This window comes from Dermochelys coriacea, chromosome 17 (assembly GCF_009764565.3).
Source record: "Dermochelys coriacea isolate rDerCor1 chromosome 17, rDerCor1.pri.v4, whole genome shotgun sequence".
Lineage (NCBI taxonomy): Eukaryota > Metazoa > Chordata > Testudines > Dermochelyidae > Dermochelys > Dermochelys coriacea.
This window is the reverse complement of record NC_050084.1, coordinates 1,357,589-1,384,014: the sequence shown is the minus strand read 5'-3', so window position 1 is coordinate 1,384,014 and position 26,426 is coordinate 1,357,589. Positions and strand designations below refer to the sequence as shown.

The window sequence follows — 26,426 nt, the reverse complement described above, 5'->3', positions numbered from 1 at the left end:
GTGGCTGACTACGTTGCTCTGCCCAGATGGAGAACCTTTTCCACTTAGCCAGGTAAGTAGCCCTGGTGGAGGGCTTTCTACTACCCAGGAGGACTTGTCTGACCTGGTCCGAACAAGAGAGCACTTAGCCATGGAGCATCCAGGCTGTAAGATGGAGCGACTCCAGATTCAGGTGCTGGAGACGGCCCTGGTCCTGTGTGATCAGGACGGGAACCAGCAGTAAGGTGAGAGGGGCTGCTATGAACATTTTAAGGAGTGAGGTGAACCAGTGCTGATGTGGCCACACCGGTGCTGTTAGTATGACTGGGGCCTGGTCCCTGCGGATCTTGAGAAGCACCCTGTGGACTAGCGGGATGGGTGGGAAAGCATATAGCAGGCCGCCCTCCCACGAGAGAGGGAAGGCGTCCCCGATGGACCCCTCACTGTGGTTCCCTAGAGAACAGAATGTCTGACATTTCTTGTTGTCTGGAGTGGCGAACAGGTCTATCTGGGGAGAGCCCCAGAACCGGAAGATAGAGCTCACCGCGTCTGGCCGAAGGACCACTTGTGGATGTTGAAAGGTGCGGCTGAGGCTGTCTGCCAGTGTGTTTCGCACCTGTGCGAGGTATGAGGCCTGCAGGTGGATCGAGTGCTCTATGCAGAAGTCCCACAACGCAAGGGCTTCTCGGCACAGGGGAGAGGAATGTGCACCTCCCCGCCCCCCATTTATTGGTATAGAACATCACAAAGATGTTGTCCGTGAGGATTGAAACACATCTGCCCATTATATGCATTTTGAAAGAGTAGCATGCCAGATGCACTGCCCTCAGCTCTTTGACATTGATGTGAAGAGCGAGGTCCACTAGAGGCCTTGGGTCTTGAGGTCCCCTAGGTGAGCCCCCCAACCCAGATCCAAGGCGTCTGACACCAAGGTGAGCAAGGGCTGAGGGCTGGCAAAAGGTAGCCCTGTGCAAACCATTCGAGGGTTGAGCCACCATAGGAGGGAGTCCAGTACCAGGCGAGGCAGGGTTACGACCCTATCCAACGCATCTCAGGCTGGTCGGTACACCGACGTCAGCCAAAACGAGTGGGTGCAGCCTGTGCCTGGCATGCTGCACCATGTAAGTGCATGAGGCCATGTGTACCAGCAGCTTTAGACTGTTTCTTTCTGACATCGTGGGGAACTGTCTGGGGCCTTGTATGATGTCCTGAAATGAGCGAAATCTGGCCTCTAGGAGGTACGCTTTGGCTTGAGTAGAGTCCAGGACCGTGCCTATGAACTCTATCCTCTGCCCCGGGGACAGAGTGGATTTCTCCTCGTTAAGGAGGAGACCTAAGTCAAGGAAGGTCCTCCTTATAAACTTGACCTGGGCCCTCGAGCAACCCTTGATCAGCCAGTCGTCGAGGTGTGGAAAGACCTGTATCTGGCGCTTGCACAGGAATGCCGCGATGACTGCCATTCATTTTGTGAATACTTGCGGGGCAGTCGATGGTCCGAATGGGAGGACGGCAAGCTGGTAAATGCTTGTGTTCACCATGAACCTGAGGTAGCATCTGTGATGTGGGACTATTGCGATATGAAAATACGCATCCTTCAAGTTGAGGGCAGCATACCAGTCTCCTGGATCCAGTGAGGGGTAATGGAGATTAGCGAGATCATGCGAAACATGAGTTTCTTTACGTGCTTGTTGAGTTGTCGCAGGTCCAGCATGGGTCTGAGGCCCCCTTTGGCCTTCGTTATTAGGAAGTACCGGGAGTAGAAACCCTTGCCCCTTAGCTCCTGAGGAACCTCCTCCACTGCCCCTACCGAGAGGAGGGACTGCACCTCTTGACACAGAAGTTGCTCGTGAGAGGGGTCCCTGGAGAGGGACAGGGAATGGGTTTGGGGGAGTCGGAGGGTACAGAATTGGATGGAATATCCCCTCTCTACTGTGCGGAGCACCCAGCGGTCCAAAGTAATTTTGAGACCAGGTATGGTAGAAAGGGGATAGACGGGACGAGAAAGTAAGATGGGAAGCATCCAAAGGTTGAACTGGCAAGCCGCCCTCGACCGTACCCTCAAAAGAGTGGTCTAGAGCCCTGGGGGGCCCTACACTGGCCCGAGTTTTGCCTGGAGCGAGGACATTGCCTCCTCAGAGTGCTCCTGTTCCACCTATGCGGAGCATCCTGGCGGTTCTGGGATTGATAAGGACGAGGAGCAGGTTGAGGACTAAACTGTCTGCGCTGGGTAGCAGACGTGTGAAGCCCCAGCGAATGAAAGGTAGCCCTCGAGTCCTTCAAGCTGTGAAGTCTCTTATCAGTCTTCTCGGAGAAGAGAGCTACACCTTCGAAGGGAAGGTCTTGAATGGTCTGTTGGACCTCATGGGGAAGACCAGAGACCTGTAGCCAGGATCCTGTCCTCGTAACCACCCCTGTGGCCAAAGTGTGAGAGGCCGCATCTGCCGTGTCCAGGGCTGCTTGTAAAGACGCTCAGGAGACCAATTTCTCCTCCTCCACGAGTGCAGAGAACTCCCCCCGAGCTTCCTGGGGCAGAAGCTCCATAAATTTTGCCATGGACAAACAGGTGTTATGTCCGTAATGGCTTACTATGGCCTGTTGGTTGGCTGTACAAAGCTGTAGGCCTGCTGTGGAGTAGACCTTCTGGCCAAACAGGTCCAGTTTCTTGGCATCCCTGTTTTTAGGAATGGAGCCTTGAAACCCCTGACGTTCTCTCTGATTGGCCGCATCGACCACCCAGAGGAGGGTGGGTATAAAGGTGTTCATACCCTTTAGAGGGAACAAAGTAGCAGCGCTCAGATTTCTTGGCCGTGGGTGCCAGAGAAGCAGGGGTTTGCCACAAGTTCTTAGATGTTTCAGTTATTGACTTGATGAATGGCAATGCAACCGTGGATGGGCCGGAGGGAGCCAGGGTGTCTATGACCGGGTTGAAATAGTCTTCTGCCTCCTTTGCCTGAATCCCCAGGCTTTGGGCGGTCCGCTTCAAAAGCTGTTGAAGAACCCAATTGTCCTCCAAAGCTGGGGCCGGTGAAGTCCCTGTGACCACTTCGTCAGGTGAAGACGAGGAAGAGAGAACCGGAGGTGGACCCAGTTCACTGCCTTCAGCCCCCCGGGATCCCTCAGCATGCGGTACTCTGTCTGAGGAACCGTCACCGATGAAGAACTCTGCATCGCAGCCGGTGCCAGGGCAGGTAAAACTGGTGAGATGGAAACTGTTGAGACTGGAAGGGACGGAGCTAAGGCTTCCACTGGTGCCATCAGTTGGTGGGCCGTTGCCGGAGCTGGCTGAAGCATTGGTGCCGAAATCATGTGAGTCGGCGGGCCCACTCTGGTCGAGGGCAGCACCGTCATCGTTGGTGCCGGCACTGACTGTGGCACAAATGACACCAAGGACACCAACACCATTCTGGAGCACGGACCATGGATTTGACCCGCCCATGGATGGTACGCCCAGGGTGTCCAGAAGGGCCACTGAGCAGGTGATTGCCACTGTTGTTGCCACGGTGCCGGGTATGGTTGGTGACTGCTCCGGGACCGAGATCTTCTGCTGCGCAATCTGCTCAATCGAGCCAAGTCTATCTCCGACTCCAAGGTCTCCGAATAAGAAGACCATGGAGGAGCAGTTCCCTGAGTTGCCAATGAACGACAACTCGACTCTGGGGGACGGCGCGCTTCCTGTGTCTGTGCAGGCGGTGCTGGAGATGGAGACCGATGAGCCATCATGGTTGGCTTGCCCCTGGAGTGAAACGGGCCGTGCGGTCACCAGGGACTTGTCCCTCCTTCGGGAGGAGGCTGGCACTGGGAGGCGCATCCGGTCCATTGCCGCCTCGAATGCCTCTGGCGTCGATGGTGGTTGTATGTCCACCAGATGGTCCGGGGACCGAGGAGGGTTTGGACTGGATTGGACCCCGGACAGGGCAGGAGTCGACAAGACTCTGGGTGGAAGCGGTCTGTGCCAAGCCACTTGCGGACGGCACTGGTCCCTTAGGCTTCGGGGGAGGAGGGGGATTGCCCCCTCACTGGCCTCCTCTTCTTTACCGGCACAGGAGATGGAGAACAGTGCCGAACTGATGCCGACGCCCTATGTCCCTAAGAGTGGCGGTGCCAGTAGGCTTTAGAGTCCTTAGTCTGGCCCAATTTGCACACCGTTGGCGCCAGACTGTTGCGCACCGAAGAGGATGTGCTTGGTGCCAGGTCGTTGGGTCCCGGGTCAGACTGCGGTCTCAGAGCCGCCTCCATGAGCAGGAGTTTCGGTCTCTGCTCTCTGTCCTTAAAGGTTCTTGGGTGGAAAACCCTTGCAAATGCGGCACTTGTCCTTTTGGTGAGTCTCACCAAGGCACCGCAGGCAGGACGAGTGAGGATCACTCTTGGGCATAAACTTGCCACAGGACTCAGAGTTTAAACCCTGGAGACCCAGGCATACCCCCGGAGGAGAAACTAACCATCTATCAAACGCTACTACCTATGTGATAAGTACAATTATAGAGAAAAAACTATTTACACTAAGAACAAAAAGAAAAGGAGGACTTGTGGCACCTTAGAGACTAACAAATTTATTTGAGCATAAGCTTTCGTGAGCTACAGATCACTTCGTCAGATGCTTCATTTGTAGTTCACGAAAGCTTATGCTCAAATAAATTTTAGTCTCTAAGGTGCCACAAGTACTCCTTTTCTTTTAGCGAATACAGATTAACATGGCTGCTACTCTGAAACTAAGAACAAAGACACTGCTAAGGCGCTTGCTGCAAGAGCGAGCAAAGTTCCAGCTAGCCGTCACGGGCGGTAAGAAGGAACTGAGGGTGTGGGGGGTCGGCAGGGCTCGATATTGGGTGCCATGAAGGTGCCACCCTAGGGGGTGCCCAGGCATACCCTACGGACACTGCTAGGGGAAAAATCTTCCAGCTGGTGTGCACACACCTGCTTGGAATGGACATGACGATCACTCAAAGAAGAACAGGCTGTGTATGATCCTTTTGTTTTCCTTGTTTTCTCCATGTTCGCTTATGTATAAATTAGTACAGCAAAGTGCTTCGTGCCCATCAGTATTATAGTATCACATCTAAAATACTTAAATAAACAGCAGCTGCAGTTTCAGTACCAATCCCACTTTTTAGATGTGTAGAAGTCACTAGTCTGGATTCATGTCAGACTGGAATTTGGGAAACACTTTCAGTTTCAAAGCAGGGCTATTCCTAATAAGGTTTGCATTAATCTAACTTTTAAAGAAGACAAACAGCATTTTTGCTGCTCTTAGGGTGTCTGATTAAATGCTAATTAAAGGTTGAATTTTAAAGAACGAGAACTTGTAGGCAGAAGGTTTAGGAACAAAGTGAAGGTTTCTGCCTCTAGAGTCTTAAAACAAGCACCCCCAACATTGTGCTTTGGTTGGGAATCCACATCCTTACTGTTTGGGACAAAGAATCAAAGTTGCATGCCAGCCTCTTCATCCTATTGCCTGCTACTCTGTTCAAGCAATAAATATTCACTTTCATTTGGGGTGGGGACATGCTATCTGATTGTATTCAGGGTTAAGTGTGCCAGTGTTGCATACAGCTGAGCCTACATGAATAATTTCCTTCTAACCTTAAGTGGTCATGCCTCCTGGTTAGGATAGAAGCACAGTGGGGAGCCGTGATCAGAAGCTTGTCCTGCTTCTCTCTTCTGGGATTTCTTTGTAGACCGAGGATGTCAGTTTCTAGTTTAGAGCTCTTCATCGAGCACCATTAACAAGCATTAAAATTAGGGCTGTTGATTAATCGCAGTTAACTCACACGTTTAACTAAAAAAATTAATCCCGATTAATCGCAGTTTTAATTACAATGTTAAATAATAGAATATCAATTGAAATTAAATATTTTGGATGTTTTTCTACATTTTCATATATATTGTATTCCGTGTTGTAATTGAAATCAAAGTGTATATATATTATTTTTGCTTACAAATATTTGCACTGTAAAAATGATAAACAAAATAAATATTTTTCAGTTCACCTCATACAAGTACTGTAATGCAATCTCTTTTGTAAGTTGCACTTTCATGATAATGTAGATTTTTTTTTTTTGTTTTTTGTTTTGGTTTGTTACATGACTGCACTCAAACAAAACAATGTAAAAATTCAAAGCCTACCAGTCCACTCAGGCCTACTTCTTATTTAGCTAATCGCCAAGACAAACAAGTTTGTTTACATTTACAGGAGATAATGCTGCTCTTTTCTTATTTACAATGTCACCAGAAAGTGAGAACAGACATTTGCATGGCACTTTTGTAGCTGGAATTGCAAGGTATTTACATGCCAGATATGCTAAACATTCGTATGCCCCTTTGTGCTTCGGCCACCATTCCAGAGGACATGCTTCCATGCAGATGACATTCGTTAAAAAAAAAAAGCGTTAATTAAATTTGTGAGTTAACTCCTTGGGGGAGAATTGTATGTCCCCTGCTCTGTTTTACCCACATTCTGCCATATATTTCATGTTATAGCAGTCTTGGGTGATGACCCAGCACATGTAGTTCATTTTAAGAACACTTTCACTGCAGATTTCACAAAACGCAAAGGTACTAATCTGAGATTTCTAAAGATAGCTACAGCACTCGACCCAAGGTTTAAGAATCTGAAGTGCCTTCCAAAATCTGCAAGGGGACGAGGTGTGGAGCTTGCTTTCAGAAGTCTTAAAAGAGCAACACTCCAATGCAGAAACTACAGAACCCAAACCATCAAAAAAAGAAAATCAACCTTTTGCTGTTGGCATCTGACGCAGATAATGAAAACGAACATGTGTTGGTCTGCACTGCTCTGGTTTGTTGTCAAGCAGAACCTATCATCAGCATGAATGCAAGTCTTCTGGAATGGTGGTTGAAGCATGAAAGGGACATATGAATCTTTAGTGCATCTGGCATGTAAATATCTTGCAATACCAGCTACAACAGTGCCATGTGAACACCTGTTCTTGCTTTCAGGTAACATTGTAAACAAGAAGCGGGCAGCATTATCTCTTGTAAATGTAAACAAACTTGTTTGTCTGAGCAATTGGCTGAACAAGTAGGATTGAGTGACTTGCAGGCTCTAAAATTTGAATTTGTTTTATTTTTTAATGCAAGTCTTTTGTCCATAATTCTACATTTGTAAATTCAACTTTCATGATAGAGATTGCACTGCAATACTCGTATTAGGTGAACTGAAAAATACTATTTTTTTTTTACAGTGCAAATACTTATCAAAAATAAATATTAAGTGAGCACTGTGCACTTTATATTCTGTATTGTAACTGAAATCAGTATATTTGAAAATGTAGAAAATATCCAAAAATATTTAAATAAATGGTATTCTATTGATTGTTAGTGTGATTAATTGTGGTTTATTTTTTTAATCGCTTGACAGCCCTAATTAAAATCACTTTTGAAAAAATCCACCTATACCAAGGAAGCTGTGCTGAATGCTCTGCTGTTTATGCAGTATGTTTGAGCAGCTTTTCCTCTACTGATGGTGATTTAAACTGTGAAATTCACACTTGTATTTCACTTCTGTGCAGGAAAAATAGTTGTGTGAATTGTGTATTCCTGATTGCTTTGTTTCCTGGCTGATTTGTAGCATCACGTGTGCCTTTATACAAGCATATTTTAGGAGCAGTTACTTGAAGATTTTCAGCATCGTTTAAAAGGACGCAGTTGTGTGTGGTGGTGAGCAGCAAACTTTTGGCCAGGAACAAAACTCCCTGTTTCAATCTTCTTTTTTCTCCATTGCAGGGTAGAGTTCACAGTAGGGGACAAGCCTATTAATAACTTCCGCATGATTGAGAGGCACTATTTCCGGGATCAGCTGCTCAAGAGCTTTGATTTTGAATTTGGGTTCTGCATCCCCAGCAGTAAAAACACTTGTGAACACATCTATGAATTCCCACAGCTCTCGGAGGATCTCAGTAAGTTTTCCCAGTCAATGGGTTGCCAGGGAGGAATGATAAACGGTGGTATTTTGGAGGACTCCATCCCAAATGGAGCTATGTATTTATTGAGAAGTGGAAATGGGAGAGTACAAAAACCACTTGGAAATATCAGTGTTAATAGAGAAATCATATTCTTGTGCCAGATGTACAACCACCGCTGAAATGGCTGTGCTTGTCTCTTACCAACAGAAGTTGGTCCAATGAAAAATATTATTTCACCCATCTTGTGTCTCCAATATCGTGGGATTGATGCGGCTACAACATTTCATTTTGTGGTGCATTTTTAGAATTATTTCCATCAAACTGTGAAGACCTAATTAATTACAAAATCACTTAATATTGCTGTATAACTTAGTGCAGCTGAGCTGTAGAAATCAGGATTGTTGCACATTAGATGTAAATGATTTGGCCCAAGTCCCTGGGGCTTTGGCTATCAGCAAAAGAGTAACTCTGGGGCAGGGTGTTGTAGCTTCATGTTTATTCTTTCAACAACAATCACGTCAAATGTGCCAAGTTTTGAGTTTTGCTACCTAAATGCCAGCTCTGCAAACTACCTAGAACTCAAATTTGAGCAGTATTTTTTTCTACCTCTTCTTCAGAGATAAGATTCTGCACTCAGAATTTACCTTAGCTGACAATGATCAATAGAGAGAGTGCTCACTCTTCTGTAGATGTATTGGTCACACTATATTAATTTCAGTTATAAACAGGCTGTGCAGTATCTAATGCTTAATAGATGTTGTAAGCATGTAACAGGCCTGAGAAGTATGTTATATAGGTGGTTATCAGCATATCAGTGGAAAGTGTTGTTAAGCAACCTGTTTGACACTAATAATTGATTACCCATTTATTAAAACATCTACCAATTATTTATTAAAAAGCTTATAAGTGGAACCTTAATATGAAGAGATTTCTGTATTGCCTGTGCAATGGTATCAACTTTAGAGTGTCAGACGTGATCACAGGAAGCAAATTCTGAGTAAGAATGGCATGTCCCTAGTCACTTTTTGAGCGTAGCACCCCTCTGCTCCCCTCACCTCTGGCTCCCTTTTAAACCTTGTGCTTAGAAAGGAAGGCTTTATGGTTAAAGCACTAGATTGGAACCGAGGAGATCATGGTTCACTTTCTGTCCTGTCACAGACTTCATGTGTGATCTTGAGCAAATCACTTAGCTTTTTTGTGCTTCAGTTGCCCATTAGTAAAATGGAGATGATTCTTCCCATCTCACAGAAGAGTTGCAAGAAGAAGCTCATTAATGCTTATTAATAGAGCCCTGAGAAAATATAGTTTCATGGACTGTGCAGAAATCACAAAAGTAGTCCAGTACTGCGATTTTTCCAATAGCAGAGAGGGGGCCTCTGCATATGCAGTTTTGTGCTTGGCACAGCTCATGGTGTGTGGCAGCCTCATGTCGGAGCAGCAGTTGAAGTGGCAGCAGTGTTGTCTTGTGTAAAACCGTCTGCTAAATCGCTTCTCCCTTCCCCCCCGAACTGCTTTGATTTACTCTGGCGGCTGCAGATTTTTTTTCTTCCTTTCTTCTGCCGGGTGGGCGGGCACCAATCTGGCTCATCTGCTGCACACTTGGTAGCTGGTTTTATGCAAGGCCACTGCTTGGAACGTGAGCGGCCTGAGTGGGGAGCTGGAAACACACACCAGTTACTGAATCCCCCCAAACTACTGTTCTGATGTGGTACTGCTGTGCATGACAAGTCACACTGAGCATGAGACCAGTGCCTGCTGATGGGAAAATTGCAGCAGTTTGGGGGCACTTGGCAGCTGGTGCACACTTCACCTCCCCACTTATGCTGTGGCTGCTCAGTTCCAGAAAACCGTCTGCAGGTGAGCAGCTGAGTGTTCACCATGTAGGAGATAGGAAGAGAGGGAGATAATAATTTGCAGACGCTAGAATAAATCACAGCAATTCATGAGGGACTCAGTAGCTGGTTTTATACAAAAGAATGCAGCAGTGACCTTTTGCTGTCTGTATTTCATGCACATCTCATGAAAATCACTACTGTACCCATGACACTGCTGTGAACTTTCTTTAACAAATCCTTGATTTTTCTCGGCACTCTACGCATGAGGCGCTTAGTTACTATGGAGGGCAGATAAGTGCCTAGACAGTACAATCTTTCCTGGTCACGTGCTTCGGGATGGCCATTAGTTGTTACCAGAACAACCATGTAAGCTGTATCTTTATACATTGTGCTGAAGAAAACACCAGATTTACAGTCTATCGATTGTGTGAGGTAAAATCAAAAATTTACCAATGTGCAACTTCTTTTGCAGTTCGAGAGATGATCCTTCACCCCTATGAGACGCAGTCGGACAGTTTCTACTTTGTAGACAACAAGCTGGTGATGCACAACAAGGCAGATTATTCGTACAGTGGAGGACCATGAGTACTGAGTGGACAGCAGAGCCATGCTGGCCTTTCCTTTCCTGTAGAAATTGTCAGGGATTCTACCACCTTCCTGCAGTTGACTTCCAAGGTCAGCTGAGCACAGTTCCATGAACCAAGGACTCTTTGCTTGTAGGAGTTGTTGAAGTCTTTCATCTTCCCTGAGCTTTGAAGCAGAACCCTATCCTTCAAGAACTCTAAACACAGTTCCGCTCCAGTGAGTGATCTTTGGTCACCAGAGTCGGAGACTCTTTAAATAGCTCTGTGTAAAAATGTCCTGATATATCATCCAGTTAGAATAAATCCAGGAATTCTGGGCCCAAATTCTCCAGATCCATGTTTTCATTATTAAGCCTCTTTGCACAATTGCTATCTCTTAGGATGTGGGCTGGAAGAGCCTGTGAACAAGCAGAAGTCTAATGCAAATACAGAGATGCATATATTTATCTGATTCTGTTTATGAATGCTTCAAAGGGCACAGTTTTAATCCTAATTTCATTTGTACATCCATCCACATAAAAATGTCTTGTGGCACCTTAGAGACTAACAAATTTATTTGAGCATAAGCTTTCGTGAGTTACAGCTCACTTCATCGGATGCTCACGAAAGCTTATGCACATGAAAGCTTATGCTCAAATAAATTTGTTAGTCTCTAAGGTGCCACAAGTCCTCCTTTTTCTTTTTTCCTGGAAACAATGAAACTCGCACTGAAGGACAGTAATTCAATGACAGGTCTGTCTTAAACTGCCCCCTTTTTTTTTTTTTTTTTTTTTTTTGCATCTGTTAGAAACCTATTATTGAGGGTCTGCAAGTCCCCACAAGCGTTGTCCTCTTTCATTTCAGCTTCTGTGTTCTTTGCTGAATCTTCTAGTCAAGAAGTAGTTATGTTTTTAGTTTAGCTTGGCATTATCAGGCAGTTAATTTTCAGCCTATACCTGGCGTAAGCTTTTCTTCCCTGAATCTGATTTCTTCTTTAGCTACCTGTAGAGACAAGATGCTTCAGTAGAGTTGCCAGAGGAAAGTAATTTCATTTGTCGTGAAAAGATGGTGGTTAGAGCGAATGGACTTTCTGGTTTTTCTTTTGTGTCTGAATTTGAAGCATTTTATGGTCAAGTGTGTTTGTTTTTTGTCCAAAAATTTTTGGGTCAGCTATTTCTCAGAGACTGTAAATTTGACACTATGCATCTACAGTCAGTGTACAACACAGGTTATCCAAAATGATGGTGCCACTTCCAGTCCCACGTAAGGAGTTTAAGAACTGTTTTGCACAAGTTTCTCATAGTATGCTGCTCTTTGGAGCAGGGAAGTGGAGGGGAGAGGCAAAAGCAAGCTAATGAATCAGAGAGAATCTGCTGTACTGTACATTAGAATAGATAAAAATCAATTAAAAGGTCGAAAATGAACAGAAGCAAAGGATGAAAGCTTTCTTCCTTTTGTTTGCAGGCGACTTATGGTCATGAAACCCTCACTCAAAAAATTTGGTTAAAAATTAAGCTTTGCAGTTTATAGCCATTTCTGTGAATACATTGTCTTCATGTCTAATTCTGTGAGTTAAGTGGAACATTATACATTAGCCTCAGACAGGTGCGATTATAATAATTTTTTTAAAATTCCATTTCCAGTTGTTATTAACACCTTTCCTCCAGTCACAGCCTAGTCAACCAAGAAAATTGCAAACTCTTCCATCCATCATCTGAAAAGGGAGGCCTTGTCTGTGAAAGCTGCCATCAGTGGGATTGTGATAATACTAAGGGTCACTGTTTGCTCTTGGTTGGCTTGTTTTTTACGTTTGACAGTTGATTGTTTTCTGAGGCAACTGCAGCAAGTTGGGACACAACACGGATTATTCTTAGTTTAAAAAATTAACTGTAGCCAAAGTGTGTACACATAGTTCACTGCTATAACAAAACAGCAAATATTACCCAGATGAGACCTGTCATCAGGACTGCTTCTTTGTATCGTATATCTAACTGCAAAATCAGCCCAGGGCTGACTTGTCCATTTTAAGATGGTTACAAGGAATTTTCCCAGTTATTTTTATATTAGTCTGATCAGCCATGTATTTTAGCATAGTGAATCATCAGAAAATGAAAAAGTTTACAAAAAACGTTGGACAAGTTAAAATTGTTTTTTGTATTTTTGTGCATCAGGGCTGGAAAACTGTCTTGCAAATCAAAAGACTTTCCATACTCATGGAAATATTGAACAGCTTTTGAAATAGTCGATATGTATTAATATATTAAAAAATATACTGTTATTTTGACAGTAGAGTGTTTTTAGCCATTACTCCATATACTTTCCCTGTACTAATATCTTCCATCACTCATTCATTGTCCATATTAACCTCTTTTGTGCTTAATAATTATAACAGCTACATACAGCAAGTGTGCCTGTCCAGCATTGGCAGACATACATGTTCCAGGAGCAGAGAGTTAAAATGTCATCATCTTATAACGTCTCAGTCCACTGCTATGAAAGTGGTGTCAGTTCCATGTCACCTTTTAGCTTATCTTTTCATATATTGGGTTGTCATCTCAAGGATCGTCTTGGTATGTGATATTGTAACAAGCCATTTGGGAAACACTCAAATTCGTTAGTCCCCAGCTCTTTTTCACACTCTTTTTGCTACCTCTTGTTGCTCTTTTTAAAGATTCCCTTGAAGTGTTAGTTGATGATAGAATTAAAAATGTGTTATCTTTTGAAATGGGAAGTGACTAAACAAAATATGCTGTGGGGTTGCCTGCTTTTATCAAATTATAGGAACAAGAAGCTAGAGAAAAGGTACTTCGTTCCCAGAAGTGCAGTAAGTTACAGAATGAACTTCTTGGTACACTGCATTTTATTGCAAGTGGGAGGCTAAGTGTAAAGAAAAATGAAATATTCACGACCAGATTCTGGGACTAGTTTGGCAAACTGATCATGACCCATATTCAAGGGGGTTATATTTTCAGGCTAGAAAAAAATCCAATCATGATTTATGTAGAAATGTTTAACAGCTAGTTAGTTTGCCCAGTCCTATAAATAAAAATGCTGATATCCTTTAAAATAGAGGAGAAAAATTTTCAGCCATTTAATGGAGTAAATTACTTGACCATCTTTTGGCTTTGGGTTTTCAATGGCTGCTTTATAAGTTATTCTTTTCAAAAAATCAAATGTGGAAAAAAAAAAACAGCCTCAGATACAGTTATGAATTCTTTAGATCAGTATGAAGCTTTCTCTAGAAGTGTTATGAAGACAGAATTTTACAGTCCACTGTAACTGTCATTCTGTAGTTGCAAACGGTTTTTCACATAGAGAGCTGTATGCTGTCGTAAACTGTTTCCAACTATTAAATAATCTAAGATTAATACAAAAAGAAAAAGAGAGGCCTTGGATAATGGACAGGTTCCATTTCTACTCTGGCTGCTCATGCAGAAATATGCTGTGTAATATTGATGCAACATCCATTGAATCATACTGCACATGATATCTGAAATATACATGAAAAATCTAATAGGAGCTTTTCCAATATATTAATAGTTTTAGTGCAATTTTAGTGAGGAAATTATTATTTTTTCCTTCTTCTGGGGTTTATTTTGTAACAAACTTCTAATGTTTCCTCTGATCTTAAAATGGGTCACTTTTTTTCATATGAAGGAGCAGAGTTACATATGAAAGAAACTGTCTATAAGAGATCATTTTAAAACCAAATGCTTATAAGATGCTGAGTGCCTTCAACTACCATTGGTTTGAATGGGAATTAAAAGCACTTGGCACCCTTCTAAAATCAGGCCCATGACTTCTTTTAAAAATTGATACCTTATTTTTGGCAAAAGGTAGAATTGAAATTAAAACATTTTTCATTCATTGTTTCCAGAAGGCTCTTAATTACTCTCCCTGTAGCCGTTACTCTTTATTGAATATTAATCCATGCTGGTTTTACCTTTGTGTCCAGGCTCTGAAATCCTAGCTTTCCAGAGGGGTATTGCATTCACTTTACACCTAGCAGGTCAAGCCAAGACAGTACACCTTAAAATTGGGGTGTTCTAATTACCCTCTTGCACCCTCTTCCCCAGCTCCACGTATGATTTTAATAGCCACTGTATCGAGAATTCCATGTATTACAGTACCATTTGAGAGTCTGGGACCCTAGTTTGCAATGATGTAAAGGCTTATCTCTAACGTTATTGATTTGTAAGCCACTGGCTATTAAATGTTGGAACTGAAGTGAGATAAAAGAGCAAGAGGGTAATCAAGATGATCAGCTTTTAGAGATTAGATGTTCCTTCTTATTATTAATATATTGATCATGTCTTTTCTTATTTGTTAAATTAACTTTGTAAAACCCTTAGTACTCTCTGGGAACACGTTAATATTTTCTTGCACTATGATTCACTTAAGTGAAGTTTGATGCTGTAGGAGTTCCTGCTGTTGCTAACGTTCATAGACTTTAAGGCCAGAAGGGACCCTCATAATCATCTAGTCAGACCTGCACTGACATAACTCTTCTTGAAATAAGGAAATAAATTATGTCTCAATTCACTTATTCTAAGTGGACAAAGTATTGGACTTTCTCTTTTCTAGATCTTTATAATTTAAGTTCCTTGAAAATATAGGAAGGTTTTCAAATAGCAAAAATAACATAAATTAACACGTATACTATATGGTCCAATATTTCACAGATTACTAGACTAGAAACATATTGTTGGAACAGGACAAATGCTTTCAAGACCAATACATTTTTACTTGCTCTGGCCTTGGACCAATGATGATAAAGAGAAAAGATTCCTGCAGATAGTTTGTCCTTTATGCTGTGAGATGGTTTGTGCATTAATTGACTATTCCATCATCATTGACTGGGGAGGATTTTTGAGCCTGATTAAATGTAGGCAGTCTCTTCATTTCAAGATTAAAACCAAGATGTTATGTTAATGTTCTTGCTCACAATCTCTTTTGTAATAAAAAGGCTTGTTGTATGAGCAGATCAGTAAGATGGAACTGCTTGGCTTGTCTGTCAGCCATTGGGTCACACTGAAAATGCTCGTACAGGGTAGCAAAAGTTTAACCTGCAGCTGCACATATCTTTAATATAGAGATACAGGCTAAAAGTCCCAATATGCAAGCTTCATCTTAATCCAGACTGCCTACTCATTTGCATCCAGGATGGAGCACTGTGTGTCTGAACTTGGTCTCCATGGGTCAAACCTTTGTTAAAGAAGAAAGCAAGTGCAACATGCTCCATTTTATTACAGTTAGATGCAATCCTTTGGCTCAGGGAAGTGGCCAGTGCTGCCCTTGGTTGTAAAATTTGAAGACCCTGTACTATTATAAAAGAAACTGTTGAAGGGTGTGCATGTCTAGGGGTGTCTATTGAACTATCCTCTTAGATTGTGAACGCTTGGTAGAAACTGTTTGTTTTGTTGAAAAGCACCTATCATTTAGTTGGTGCTCCTGACATTCAACTTCCATGCCTCGTATGTATTGTAAAAATAATCTGTTAATAAATCTCTGTAATCTCTGTGAAAAGTTGAATTGGCAAATAGCTCCAGTTAACCAGGTCTGACTAGGAGCTGGATTCCAGGAACCAGTGCTACCACTTGAAAGAAAGAAAAGTGGAACTGAGAAACTACACGATAGTTTTGGTTAACTGAAGCTAAGAACCGTAAGGTCCTGACAGCTTTAACTCTTTCTGTTAAATGAAAACCTTAGCTCATAGCTTCTGTTAGCAATTGTAAGTACTAGTGAAGTTTACATAAATGTTTTAATTTTAAAATCAGATTTATACTTAAATTCTCTGACAGCTCTTTATCAACATGCAAACACAAGAGTGATATGCTGGGCATGAAATGCCAGATGCATTATCTTCTGAATCATGGCATAGTCTAAACAGATGGTACTGTGTGTTTGTAGATCCATTTATATGATTTAGTGAACACTTCCCTAGAATCACTGTGCTAATGCCTTCCTACTGTAATGTCTGCTTTTACTTTAATGCTACACTGAGAATACCTATCTGAATGTGACTTTTTTGCATAAAATCAGATTGGATTGTCTATTAAAATATGTATTTATAAAATAAAAATATATTTTTGGTGGAAGGAAAGTAAAAATCTAGGCATAATTCCATTGGGATATTAGCAACATTTTTATCAAGTTTATTTTATAAATGTTTGTATCTTGTTAGTTGTCTAACTTCAGTTTGCAGTAAGAACATCCACTGTAGCTCACTTAGTGGAAACACATTGCACTGCCATGCAGAGAACCTGGGGTTGGAAGAATTAGGATTGTTTTTCCTTCTGGAATTGAGGGAAACTGAGCAAATTGCCATGAAGAATATAAGCCCTGGCAGTCAATCCACCTGACTGGCATTGGTTTGAGCACTTAGTTTGCTTTATTTGTTTGCAGAGACTGAATTGTGGGCGGGGGGTGGGGGGTGATGAGAATAATTCAGAATAAAGAAAATTAGAATATGATTTTAAGGTCTCCCTATAGGGGGTAGGAGTGTAGATGTTAGAAGTAATGAACACAAGGAGTCCAAATAATGAGTGAATACGCTCACTCAAAACTATTTACAGGTTAGGGAATATGCTTAAATATTTCCATTATTTTGGAAAAGGGGTTAAAATGTGTATCTTTCATTAGCAACTATTTTGTTTCCTGTAACAAACTGCGAAATGTTTAAAAAAATTAAAGGTAAATTATTGATCCTAAAAATGGTGGTTTGGTTCTTTGCATTGAATGTTGATGTTTTGTATGATTAATGTATTCCACTTTAGCATGAAAGTGTGTTGTTTTACAGCAAATTGTCCACTAGAAACATTTTAATGAAGAGCTGGGTCTTGTGCAAATTTAAACATTCCGTTACAGTATTTGCAGCCCAGTCTTCTGTTAGTGTATAACTACCAGAAAATTAAACTAATGATGGAAGCATAACAAAGCACAAAAGAAAAGTATAGTGAAAAGTAAATTAAAAACTTAGTTTTAATAATCTCAGATGGTGATAGTATAGTAACATAGGTAAGGACATAGCTTTTAAAACTGATTATTTCAAAACATTACAACATTGCTTCAATATTTAGTCCTTGTATTAAATCCTCAAGCCTTAGAATTAACCTGGGGATCTCATTATTTGCCTATTAATGGGTACGGTTTATACAAAGGGAAGTAGGTCAGACACTAGTACGCTATAAATAAACCCTTCTACTTCACCACACAGCAAACACTTGTTATAACTGTCTCCACTGGCACTGAATCTTACTCATTTCACAATGCATGTAAAAGAGGGTTTTGAGGAACATACATTCAAGTACAGACTAATGTTAACTATTAGTAAGAACAATAAAGGAAATAAACGCAAAATATGTGTCAAATAAAAAGATCTGAATAATCAACTGTCTGGTGAGGAAACAGCAAGGTTATGTATGTGAATAGTTTAAAATTTCAAAAAACTTCCTCTGTAGTTTGCCTGTTTTTTGGTCAGCGTGTGGGGTGTTTTTTGGAAGGGACATAGACAATTTTTTTTTTAAAGTGAATATTTTTACCTAATAGTTACAAATTACCTAAGGTTTCAGAGTAGCAGCCGTGTTAGTCTGTATTCACAAAAAGAAAAGGAGTACTTATGGCACCTTAGAGACTAACAAATTTATTAGAGCATAAGCTTTCGTGAGCTACATCCGATGAAGTGAGCTGTAGCTCACGAAAGCTTATGCTCTAATAAATTTGTTAGTCTCTAAGGTGCCACAAGTACTCAGGTAATTTGCAAAAAGAAAAGGAGTACTTGTGGCACCTTAGAGACTAACAAATTTATTAGAGCATAAGCTTTCGTGAGCTACAGCTCACTTCATCGGATGTAGCTCACGAAAGCTTATGCTCTAATAAATTTGTTAGTCTCTAAGGTGCCACAAGTACTCCTTTTCTTTTTGCAAATTACCTCAGATTACTATAAAATAAACTTTTTTCCTACATTTGACAGCACTTTAAGAACAGTTATTTAGTTTGTACTTTTGCTTGAGTGGATCTCCTATACAACAAGAGGGAAGACATTTTTTTAAGTATATAACCTCAAAAATTGGCAAGGGGACTTTTGTTGCATATGTTGTACCTGAAGCTACTTTAACTCACTTTTTGAAAAGGACTTTGAAACTTGTAGTTGCAAGACAGCATTAGTTTTCAAAATATTTGGAGAAAAAGATTGTATTTTCCAAGCATTTGGTTAGAGATCTGAAGACAAAAATAGTGGTGTGGCAATACAAATGCATTTTAAATAAGATTCAATATTGCTTAAATTACAGAAAAGACAAAAGAAACTTGAAATAAAATATGGTAACTGAAAAGAGGGTGCATGCGATAAAGTAAGTTGTAGCTCACAAAAGCTTATGCTCAAATAAATTTGTCTCTAAGGTGCCACAAGTACTCCTTTTCTTTTTGCAGATACAGACTAACACGGCTGCTACTCTGAAACCTGAAAAGAGGGTAGTAACCTCCAGAAACCAGTAACATGGAAAATGATTCAGACGTCAGGTTGGTGGGAGTATTTTGTGGCAGAGGTTATTCTGAGTATATTGTACAGAACTGGGAGCTTCCCTTTCTATTGCATCAGGATACTCTCCTGTGCAACCCTCTGCAACCCTTACCATGTAGAATTAAATTCAGAATTTAGCATACAGCTGTAATGGCTGTCTAGGTTCTATGAACTGAAATTGAAGGAGCCAGTATGTGGGTGTGTGGCACCAGTCTTGACCCTATCTAATATGAGAGATAATCTAATTTCAGTTCTTGGCATTTCTAGCCATGTTAATCCTAGCATTATTGGAACTAGTGCAAACAAAGTGTTCCTCATGAAATGGTGGCTAAACCGCAGTGAATTTGAGTGTTTCTTGGAACAGTTAGGCTAAAACAATCCATTTTTGTTTGAATATCTGACAGCTGTAGTACATTTTAATTTGTCAGAGCAACTGAGGATGTCTTAACTACATAAACACTGTATAGCAAGAGATTAGAACTTACATACTGGAACTCCTAGAACAAACTAACTAATATGAGACTTTGGTACTTGGAATATAGATTGCAGAATTCCTTCATGCTCTGTGTTGTCAGTGGTCCCTATGCTTTTTATCTGCCACTTTCTGAGCCGCACAGGGAAACAATATACATGTAAACTATTTCTAATAGCTGTGAGGTGGTGCATTTCAGAAACTTGTCAGTCTTTAAAACAAGAGTTTTGGACAAGTTATCAAATACAGTATATTTAAGGGTTAAACTATACAACTTCTAAATGTTGAATCAGTTAGTTACGACTAAATGAATCACACACAGAACTCTTAAGGCAAAACCTCTCCCTCTCTCTACAAAATAAAATTCCCAACACCAAGTTTTGACCTTAATCAATTCTGTCATTTTCTGAAAGTAACTTATTTAGCAACTGCAGGGAAGTGAGTGTCCATTTTTATAATGATCCCTTCTTTCCTGCTTCTGCTGCTGTTGGCCTTCGGAAGCTTGGAGTACTTCATAACTGATTTTTTTTTCTTCCTTCCTGTTTCATGTTGTGTACCAGCTGCATTTTGATTTGAGGAGGAGCAGGGTGGAAGAAACATCATTTTATTTCTGAACATCCTGTACAAAAATATATAATTTTACAGTTCAACTTTTTTCTGATCATCTGCATATAAAAGCACTCAGATAAGTGCATGGGTATATTTTTCCTAGTTCCAGCAAATATATGGGGGCAGTGACATTTCATATTAGCTTACATTGAAAATTAAAGGGTCAAAGTGATCAAGTCCAAAATAGTTTGCTCCATGAGGATGGTAGGTTTTAAAATTAATAGTCCTCTTAAAACAGTGTTTCTCAACTGGGGCTCCATGGCAAGCAGGTTTTAGGAGGTCCATCAAAATAAACTAGAGAGCAGGGCCAGTGTTAGACTCACTGGGGCCTAGGGTGGTGGGCTGAAGCCAGAGCCTGAGCAACTTAGCCTCATGGGGCTTGGGGTCCTGGGCAATTGGCATGCTTGCTACCTGCTAATGCTGGCTCTTGCTTTTAATCTTCTGGATATGCAGAAAAACAGTTGTGGCACAGGTGGGCTGTGGAGTTTTTATAGCATGTTGGGGGGGAGGTTAGAGAGAAAAAGGTTGAGAACCCTGCTCTAAAACAATGTGGAATCTATTAAGCTCTGTAGGCTGGGTCACCCCATTGCCAAACCCTAACTGTTACAACAATAAAGCATGCATATATTTCCAGAATCCTATCATTGCTGGCTCCTTTCTTTAAACATTAGTCTTATCAGTTACAATCTCCTTATAAGAATGGAACATGCAGAGAGAGCAGAACAGCACTGCATGAATACATGTTGCTGTAACTCCAGTGTTTTGTGTTTATTGGTAGACAGCCAAATCTGAGTGTGGTTATAATGCTGATTGTAGTTCTGGTTTTATAGGGAAACAAAAAGTGACTGGTAATAGCAAAGGGGTGGTTCTAGTCCAAGGGTATTGGAGAGGGCTTATTTACTGTTTTTGGAAAAAAATAAATTTTTTTTGGCTCTACAATTGTAGAGTAGATGTTTGGGCTCAGGCTGCAGTCTGAGTCCCAACGTCTACATTGACATTTTATAGCCCTGTGAACCAGAGTCAGCTGATCTGGACTCTGAGACACTAATATAGGCAAACTCTAAAAGTCCTCTTTTTTTAATTTAAATGGATTCAACACCCTGATTTAGCATATTCCAGTGCCCCTGGAGATTGCCAAAACATTTGTGAGCAGTTGGGCTGCTTGCTAGTAGAATTCCAAACTCTGAAGCATTACTTCCCATTCTAAATACAAGAATTCTAGTTTTTTTCTATCCAGTTATTTGTATTGAAATGCACCAAGCAGCATCTGAAAATAACTTCTCTGGACTCTGAAGTGGTAGTATTTGAAGCTGGTAGTTCAAGACAGTGTATTCATGTTCAAACAGCTAATACAACCCAGCCAAGTGATGAAATACTTCCATGTGATCAGAGCAGTATAACTGAATTTCAGCTGAGGCAACTGGAGCAAGAGCTATAAACCTAAGGGCTTGTCTGCACTACATGTTGGTATAACTTATGTCACTCAGAGGTGTGAATAAGCCACTACCCTGAGCGACAGGAGAGCTCTCTCCCATTGGCAGAAAACGTCTTTGGCAGATGCGCTGCATCGGTGCAGCTGTGCCACTATCGCGGTTCTAGTACAGACTAGCCCAAAGTACTTGATGATAAAGGAAGTCATCTCCTAAAAGCAGAAGAGTGCCCTGCAGCCCCTCTTTCCAACTGCAGTGAAGAGAAGCTGTGTACATAGTTAACTCTAATTCAAGTCCCATCCATCCACAAAAACACATAAAACAAGTGGGGTGGTGCTTTTAACTTGAGTCGGCTGGCTTATCCTAAAGCCCCCATGAGCACAATTTACCAGCTGCTAACACAATCTCTCTGTGCTGCTAATCCTATCACTCCGTACATCTCCATTGTTTTGCAGTGTGGCTGCTCTCCCTCTGAGTATGTCTACACTTTAAGTCGAGGATGTGATTTTCCAGCTCGAGGAGACATACTTGTGCTAGCTCTCATTGAATTAACACTGTAATAATAATGTAGCCATGGCAGTGTAAGTGACAAGAGGGGCTAGTGCATGCCCATCAGACACACTAGGTATGTATTGGGGTTGCTGTCCCCCTCCTGCCACTCATGCTGCTGTGGCTACTCTGTTTTTAGTAGGCTAGCTTGACGAGAGCTAGCATAAGTATGTTTTGAGCTGGGAATCACACCCCAGTTCAAAGTGCAGACACAGCCAAAGCCGTGTTAATTTGAATTCACTCTGCAGTTAAGGGAGCCATAATTGGTATTACCTCACGTTTATTAAATTTCATACAGAATTTAGAAAAAAATGCCTGAAAATTCAGTCTAGTTACTAAGGCTTTGTCTACACTAGCACTTTTTGTTGGTAAAACTTTTGTCGGTCAGGAGTGTGAAAAAACAATGTGGAATCTATGAAAAAAACACTCCTGACCAACAAATTTTACCAACAAAAGCACCAGTGTGGACAGTGCTATGTTGATGGGAAAGTGTCTCCCACTGACATAGCTACTGCCGTTCGTTGTGGGTGGTTTAATTATGCCGGTGGGAGAGCTCTCTCCTGCTGGCATAGAACAGCTACATAGGAGACCTTACAGCAGTGCAGCTACAGCAATATAGCTGTGTCGCTGTAAGGTCCGTACTGTGGACACAGCCTAACTTACACACAGGCCTATCTCATTACTAACATTTGCCAAAGTTGTGCCAGTAATTCTTCCCCTTTTCTTTATTTAACTACCTCACAGTAGCAATGGGAGGATTAGTAGATATAAACAACACTTTGAAAATGCACAGAAGTTTACAAGTGCTAAGATTTATTTTTAATTCCTTAGCATAAACAGTTTGTGGGAGACAGACAATGAACATTAATACACAGTTCCTCTCTGTCCTTTTCTGACAGGTAAAAAAAGTACAATTAAACAAAATTCTCATATGTGGTTGGGAGCCTGATTTATTAATTTAACTCCTAACTCAAATCTATGTAATACTGCAAATAAGTAACAGAAGCTTTTCCTGCATTAAAAGAAATTAAAATCTAGGAATAATAGTAAAATACAGTAACGGTAGATCAAATTAAGTCAACTCTGAAAGTTGTTTGAAGCTTCCCTGATGACTAAAAAGAGTCTCATCTCTATGCATTATACCAGATAACATGCTCTGACATTTTAAAGTATTTGCTTATTATGGTCCATGTTACTTATTAAAGGGGCACTGCCAAGATTACCAATTAACATTTATTTATTTAAACTTTACCACTGTGAGACAATTTGGGGGAAGGGACATCTCCCTATGTAGAATGTACGAATGCTAGTTGTTGAATGTCTTAGGCTTTGTCTACACTGGCATTTGGTCGCTAAAACTTACACCCCTGAACGACAAAAGTTTTAGTGACAAAAAGCACTGGTGTGAACAGTGCTTCATCAGCGGGAGTCACGCTCCCGGCAACAAAGCCACTTCCCCTAGTTGGACGTGGTTTTATTTTATTGCTGGGAGAGCTCTCTCCTGGTGATAGCGTGACTAAACAGTGCACCTTACAACAGCGCAGCTGCAGCACAGCTACATTGTTGTAAGGTGCATAGTGTAGACAAAGCCTTAGTGTCTGCGTAGGCAATCATCTTCTGTCAGGGGCTGTGTCTCTTCCAAACCATGGACAATGGAGGGTCATTAAATGCTGATGGAGCACCTTAGGACAATGGTGCCCAACCTTATTACCCAGACAGGAAGGCCACATAAACCTAAGCATAACCTTGCGTGGACCAAACAGATTCTACATACCTTCCTTGTATAAATTAAAATGATGTAAACATGACAAAATACCAATGAATTTGCTGTTAGTATATTGTGTTGAAGCAGGCTGCGGTGGGCCTTATGAAATACTCTGGTAGAGGCCATGTATGGCCCATGGGCCAGAGGTTGGGCACCCCTGCCTTAGGATAATGATACGACTGAAGCCTAGGGGAAACCAGTCAGACCAAGGTTGCAGCAGGGAGGAAGTTTGGAGCAGTGGAATTTCCCCAGAAGCAGAACCAAGATCAGGTGTTAATGCTTGGTGTAAAAAGCAACAAAGCCTCCAGAGACTGGGGGAATGGGGGGAGAGAGAGGACAACGAAGAGGTACTCTCAGAGATTAAGGAAGCTTGGATAGGAGAGAGAGGAACTTGCTTCTGTAATAGTGGGGCCCTTTTTAACTATGGAACCCAGCTGAGGAAAAAAGAAACTGGCTGCACAGGAGGAAGAGAGAGACCAGACATTCCCATGATTCAAAGAAGTCATGTGCAGGAGGGTGGAAATTGGACTCCCTAGGGGATTCTGACCTAAACCCAAAGAATGCTCAAGAGTGATAAGGAAACTGAGTCAGGGAAATGTGTGTAGGTGTTTATTTTGTCTAGATCAGTATATTTCTTATGCCAGCTAGAGTAAAAAGTTATTCAGTTTTGGAACCCTTCCGAAGTCTGTGTGTCTGGTTGCTTCAACTATCATGTGCTCCCAAAGGCGTAAACTGTAAACCTAAAGTGTCCACAAGGATGGGGCACTGAGAAAAGGGTGTGTTTAAGTTACTGGGGAGTCAGCACTGGTCCTTGCTTGGGGCGTAGGACAGCTGTGCTGCAACATCCCATTTCCATGAAGAATAACAGCCAGAACAGCCGAGTGTGGTTAGACCTAAAGCACCGTAGTCTCTTGAGTGTCCAGGTGGGGGAGCTCTCAGTGCTGTCTGTCATTAAATGACTCACTTTCAGGATAGTAGCATATGTGCTTTTTCCCAACTAATTAATGATGCAGCGGAAAACCACTCAGAAAACAGAATGAACTAGACTTCCGCTTATAAACCTAGGAGTTTGCAAACAAACAGTAGAAAGGTCTACCACTGTTTATTAAAGAACAAATATATAGGATGAATACAAACACCTACAAAAAGGAAAAATAACAACTACCTGTTAGTTATACAGCATTGCAAATGCTTTCTGATTTTTTTTTTCCTTAGCTGGTATGCCAGTATCTTATCTGGCTTATTTCCATTTTCTTAATCACTGTACTAATCATGCTGAAAATGTTTTGTATTTTTTCCAGAGAAATTCTGTAGGGCTGTCGATTAATTGCAGTTATCTCCCGTGATTAACTCAAAAATTAATTATGATTTAAAAAATTAATCACGCTTAATCACAGTTTTAATTGCATTGTTAAACAATAGAATACCAATTGAAATGTATTAAATTTTTGGATGTTTTTCTACATTTTCATATATATTGTATTCCGTGTTGTAATTGAAATCAAAATGTATATTATTTTTTGCTTACAAATATTTGCACTGTAAAAATTATAAACAAAAGAAATAGTTTTTTCAGTTCATCTCATACAAGTACTGTAGTGCAATCTCTTTGTCATGAAAGTTCAACTTACAAATGTAGATTTTTTTTTTGTTACATAACTGCACTCAAAAACAAAACAATGCAAAACTTCAGAGCCTAAAAATCCACTCTGGCCTACTTCTTATTCAGCCAATCGCTAAGACAAACCAGTTTGTTTACATTTGCAGGAGATAATGCTGCGCTCTTCTTATTTACAGTGTCACCAGAAAGTGAGAACAGGCATTTCCATCGCACTTTTATAGACAGCATTGCAAGGTATTTACGTGCCAGATATGCTAAACATTTGTATGCCCCTTCATGCTTCGGCCACCATTCCAGAAGACATGCTTCCATGCTGATGACGCTCATTAAAAAAAATAATGCGTTAATTAAATTTGTGAGTGAACTCCTTGCAGGAGAACTGTATGTATCCTGCTGTTTTACCTGCATTCTGCCATATATTTCATGTTATAGCAGTCTCGGATGATGACCCTGCACATGTTCGTTTTCTAAATGCTGTGAGATTTCTAAAATAGATACAGCTCTTGACCCAAGGTTTAAGAATCTGAAGTGCCTTCCAAAATCTGAGAGGGATGAGGTGTGGAGTATGCTTTCAGAAGTCTTAAAAGAACAACACTCCAATGTGGAAACTACAGAACCTGAACCATCAGAAAAGAAAATCAACCCTCTGCTGGTGGCATCTGACTCAGATAATGAAAATGAACGTGCATCGGTCCACAGTACTTTGGATTCTTATTGAGCAGGACCTGTCACAGGATGGACACATCTCCTCTGGAATGGTGGTTGAAGCATGAAGGGACATATGAATCTTTAGCGCACCTGGCATGTAAATATCTTGCGACGCTGGCTACAACGGTGCCATGTGAACATCCGTTCTCACTTCAGGTGACACTGTAAACAAGAAAACAGCATTATCTCAGCAAATGTAAACAAACTTGTTTGTCTGAGTGATTAGCTGAACAAGAAGTAGGACAGGGTGGACTTGCCGGCTCTAAAATTTTACGCTGTTTATTTTTGATAGCAGGTTTTTTTGTACATAGTTCTACATTTGTCAGTTCAACTGTCATGATAAAGAGATTGCACTACTGTACTTGTATTAGGTGAACTGAAAAATACTATTTATTTTTGTTTTTTACAGTGCAAATACTTGTAATAAAAAATAAATATAAGCACTGTACACTTTG

At 41.3% G+C, this 26,426-nt stretch overlaps 1 protein-coding gene across 1 annotated transcript in view; it reads left to right on the top strand.

Annotated features, from left to right (window-relative positions):
• UNC119 (unc-119 lipid binding chaperone) overlaps window positions 1-17,010 on the top strand; it is a 40,936-nt gene extending 23,926 nt beyond the window's left edge. Inside the window, exons 4-5 of the mRNA XM_038376071.2 lie at window positions 7,720-7,892; window positions 10,206-17,010. Of these exons, the coding sequence (XP_038231999.1) occupies window positions 7,720-7,892; window positions 10,206-10,318 (286 nt within the window). The 3' untranslated portion in view covers window positions 10,319-17,010. The remainder of the gene's footprint in view (window positions 1-7,719; window positions 7,893-10,205) is intronic.
• The last annotated feature ends 9,416 nt before the right edge of the window (window positions 17,011-26,426 follow it).